This window comes from Amphiprion ocellaris, chromosome 13, assembly GCF_022539595.1.
Source record: "Amphiprion ocellaris isolate individual 3 ecotype Okinawa chromosome 13, ASM2253959v1, whole genome shotgun sequence".
NCBI classification, from domain to species: domain Eukaryota; kingdom Metazoa; phylum Chordata; class Actinopteri; family Pomacentridae; genus Amphiprion; species Amphiprion ocellaris.
Genome location: NC_072778.1, coordinates 22,917,158 through 22,921,924, shown reverse-complemented (window position 1 = coordinate 22,921,924; position 4,767 = coordinate 22,917,158). Strand labels below are relative to the sequence as shown.

At 49.9% G+C, this 4,767-nt stretch overlaps 1 protein-coding gene across 1 annotated transcript; it reads left to right on the top strand.

The window, feature by feature from the left end:
- The first annotated feature begins 403 nt into the window (after positions 1 to 403).
- On the top strand, positions 404 to 4,348 carry LOC111568097 (uncharacterized protein K02A2.6-like). The gene is given in 3 exon segments (XM_055016894.1): positions 404 to 916; positions 918 to 3,276; positions 3,279 to 4,348. Coding segments are annotated over 3 exon segments (3,942 nt in total).
- The last annotated feature ends 419 nt before the right edge of the window (positions 4,349 to 4,767 follow it).

Below are 4,767 nucleotides of genomic sequence, written 5' to 3'. Positions count from 1 at the left end.
AGGCCTATTCATGCATCAAAATATGTACTATTTCAGTTGTATTCATTTTGTTTACAACAGAACTATGTGCACTTTATTTTCCTCATACTTTTCAACACAGTGTGTTCAGTGACATAGACAATGTGATAGAGTGATTGTGTCATGGTTTGGAATGTACCCCGGAACCTTGAAATTGGTTAGGTGTTCTCACCCGGGACTGTTATGATGAGGTACGCACCTGTGGATTCCCGCCTGCATGTGTTGTAAGTGAATGAGCGGTTACTAAACGTTCTGAAACTGTTATCCGGTGTGCGTGCATTATTACTTGAGGTTATAACACCTTTTTGGCAACGTGGATTAAACCGACGGTTGTGTCTCACCGTGTAGCTAGGGCCGAAGAAGAAGTTTCCGTGTAGTTAGCAACATGGCTACAGTCGGCTCACTCACTGAATTTGCCGATAGAGACGGCGACTGGATTGAATATGTCGAAAGGCTGGAGCACTTTTTCCTGGCAAATGACATTGACAAGGGGAAGAAGAGGTCGATTCTTCTCAGTGTGTGTGGAGCGAAGACGTACAAGTTGATACGTAATTTAGCAACACCTCGGAAGGCCGGAGATCTCAGTTTCAAAGAACTGGTAACGCTGGTACAGAACCATCACTGCCCGAAACCCTCTGTGATAGTTCAACGCTTCAAATTCCACACTCATTCACGTAAGTTGGGAGTTTCAGTGGCTGCATTTGTGGCTGAGCTAAGACAGTTGTCCGAGCACTGTGAGTTTGGAAGTGTGCTGGATGACATGTTGCGCGACAGGTTGGTCTGTGGCATAAATGACGACGGCATGCAGCGCCGCTTGTTAGGAGAAACAGCGCTTAATTTCAAAAAGGCGCTAGATATCGCTCAGGCCATGGAAACAGCAGCTAATAATACTAAAGACAGTTCAAAAGGCTAATAACAGTGTGCAGCCAACCGCCGTTCATCGTTTGTCCAAGGAAAAGAAAGACAAGCCACAAAAGTCAGTTGAATGTTACCGGTGTGGGGGAGCACATTTTGCCAATGACTGTGGTTTTAAAGACAGTATGTGCCATAACTGCAAGAAAAAGGGGCACATAGCCAAAAAGTGCAGAGGCAGGGCTAAAGATAAACAGAAAAAGGAGTGGAAAATGAAACCCAAATGGGACACACATCACCTGCAGAGCGAGGCACCTGAGGAGGAGCGTGCATTCAACATGTTCAACCTCAAGGAGCCGCAGGCAGAGCCCATCTGTGCAACACTACAGGTAAATGGCAAAGAGCTACAAATGGAAGTGGACACGGGAGCCTCAGCTTCAGTGATAAGTCAAGCTACCTACCACAGATTGTGGCGCTCAGGAGGGGCGCCTGCACTCAAAGAGACTAATATCAGTCTGAGACAGTATACTGGTGAGTGCATTCCACTTCTGGGAGCTATAGAGGTAAATCTGGCATATCAAGGCCAGGAGGCCACAGTGAGGCTACTGGTGGTGGAAGGAGAGGGACCTAGTTTGCTGGGACGTGACGTCCTACAGAAAATCTGCCTCAACTGGAGAGAAATCAGGTACGTTACAGAGATAGGAGATATACTGGCCAAGTATGCAGACGTGTTTAAGGACGAGCTAGGCACCCTGCGGGGGACAACAGTTAAGCTGTGTGTGGATCCCAATGCACAGCCACGCTTTTTCAAACCACGTGCAGTGCCATACGCCATGAAGGCCAAAGCGGAAGCAGAGTTGGAGAGACTGCAGCAGCTAGGCATCATCGAGCCTATTGAGTTCTCTGACTGGGCAGCCCCGATTGTGCCAGTGCTGAAAGGGGACGGCGAGGCGCACATATGTGGTGATTACAAACTGACAATAAATCAAGCCTCTCAGCTCGATACCTATCCACTGCCCCGAGTGGAGGACCTGTTTGCTACGCTGGCAGGTGGGCAAACGTTTACAAAACTGGACATGAGTCATGCATACCAGCAGCTGCTGCTGGATGAAGAGTCTAAGAAATATGTGACAATCAACACACATAAGGGACTGTTTAAGTACAACCGCCTAGTGTTTGGGGTCGCTTCCAGTCCAGCTATTTTCCAACGCACCATGGACAATCTCCTGCAAAACATTCCCCATGTAGCTGTCTACTTAGACGACATCTTGGTGACAGGCAGAACTGAAGAGGAGCATCTGCGAAACCTTGATCGAGTGTTGAACAGAATGGCAGAAGCCGGGCTGCGCCTGAAACGCAGCAAGTGTGTTTTTCAAGCTCCAAGTGTCACCTACCTGGGCCATCAGATTTCAGCTCAGGGCCTGTCTCCACTGGAAGAGAAAGTGAGGGCGATAAAGGAAGCTCCAAGTCCAAAGAATGTTGCAGAGCTCAGGTCATTTCTGGGCTTAGTGAACTACTATGGGAAGTTTTTGCCTGACCTCTCTACTGTTCTCGCACCACTCTATCAGTTGTTGCACAAAGACAGTTCGTGGCAATGGCGACAAACTCAACAGAAAGCATTTCAACAGGTAAAAGAACTCTTACACTCAGCACCCCTGCTCGTGCACTTTGATCCAGACAAGGACGTCATCTTATCCTGTGATGCCTCACCGTATGGCATAGGAGCTGTCCTTTCTCACCGCATGGAGGATGGCACAGAAAAGCCTATTGGATATGTGTCACGTACACTTACAGCAGCTGAAAAAGGCTACTCACAGCTCGAGAAGGAAGGGCTAGCTGTAGTTTTTGCTGTAAAACGTTTTCATCAGTACCTGTATGGCCGCCCTTTTACCATCTTTACAGACCATAAGTCCCTATTAGGTCTGTTTAGTGAGTCTAAAGGTATCTCACCCATGGCTTCAGCTCGTGTACAGCGCTGGGCATTAACATTATCAGCATACCAGTATCACATATTATACAAGGCAGGGAGTGAAAATGCAAATGCAGATGCTTTCAGCTGTCTCCCCCTCCCTGACACTCCAAGTCTGTGTAGTCTACCCCCGGAGACTGTGTTTTTGTTAGAGAGACTATCTACCTCCCTTGTGACAGCCAAGCAAATCAAAATGTGGACTGACCGAGACCCTGTGTTGTCACAGGTTAAGCGCTGGCTAATGCAGGGCTGGCCAGCAGCAGTTGAGCAGGAAGAGCTTAAACCTTATGCTAGACGTCAGCAAGAGCTCAGTGTTCAGGATGGCTGCGTCCTCTGGGGATCCAGAGTCATTGTCCCACCTCCAGGTAGAGCTCAGATCATGGAAGTACTACATGAAGCCCATCCAGGGGTGTCCTGCATGAAAAGCCTCGCCAGGTCCTTGTGTGGTGGCCTGGGTTGGACACTGCCTTAGAAGAAAAGGTAAAAGCATGTTCACAATCTCAGGCGAATCAAAAGATGCCAGCTGCAGCTCCACTCCACCAATGGGAGTGGCCAAGTCGTCCATGGTCCAGACTACACCTGGATTTTGCAGGTCCATTTATGGATCACATGTTCCTAGTGTTAGTGGACTCACATTCCAAGTGGCTCGAAGCACACATTATGTCCAACATCACAGCTTCACTCACCGCTGATACTCTCAGAAGCATCTTTGCTACACATGGTCTGCCAGATACTGTTGTCACTGACAATGGGCCTACTTTCACCAGTGATGTTTTCAAGGTGTTCATGGAGAAAAATGGGATCCGTCACATTCGTACTGCACCTTATCACCCCTCCTCCAACGGCTTAGCAGAACGTGCAGTTGAGACACTGAAAGCAGGTCTGCGAAAGATGTCAGGACATTCACTAGAAATGAAGCTTTCACGTTTCCTGTTCCAGTACCGGATTACTCCTCACTCAACCACCGGATTGACACCGGCTGAGATGCTTATGGGGAGGAAACCCAAATCTCATCTGGATCTGCTTCGTCCAGATGTGGGAGCCAGAGTTGCCCGGTCACAAGATGAGCAGAAAGGTAGACGAGACCTGCATGCTAGAGAGCGGTTGTTTAAACCAGGGGACAGTGTTTATGTCAGAAACTTTGGCAGTGGCTCGCCGTGGCTGCCAGGTGTCATTCACCGCTGTTCTGGTCCTGTGTCTGTTATTGTGGACTTACAGGATGGTAGACTGATTCGCAGGCATCTCGACCACGTGCGTGTCCGCACTGGTGGAGAGGGGAAGGGGCCTCAGAGTGTTTCACACGAGGACAGTGTGGACAGCTCTATGGACTCTGTGGTGGTACCAGTTGACCCTGAGCACACTGATGAGCTATCAGTGCAAACTGGTTCACCTTCACCAGCCACAAATATTTCCAATGGAGCACACTATGCTCCTGTAACTGTGAACACTACTGCAGAACTGAGAAGGTCAAAGAGGCAGCACAAGCCTCCTGATAGACTGAGTTTATGAACTGTTAAATAAAGAAAGGCTTTGACATCTGTTTTTAAAAAAAAAAAAATGTTGAATACAACAGGGTCAGTTTAAATGCTTGGAACCACGAGTCCCTTGCCCGGATGCGGGTCACCGGGGTCCCCCCCTGGAGCCAGGCCCAGGGGTGGGGCTCGATGGAGAGCGTCTGGTGGCCGGGCTTCTTCCCACGGGGCCCGGCCGGGCACAGCCCGAAGAAGAGACGTGGGACCCCCCTCCAGCAGGCCCACCACCCGCAGGAGGGGCCATAGGGGTCCGGTGCCATGTGTGTTGGGCGGTGGCCAGGGGCGGGGAGCCTGGCGTACCGACCCCTGGCTACACAAGCTGGCTCTAGGGACGTGGAACGTCACCTCTCTGGCGGGGAAGGAGCCTGAGCTGGTGTGCGAGGCTGAGAAGTTCCG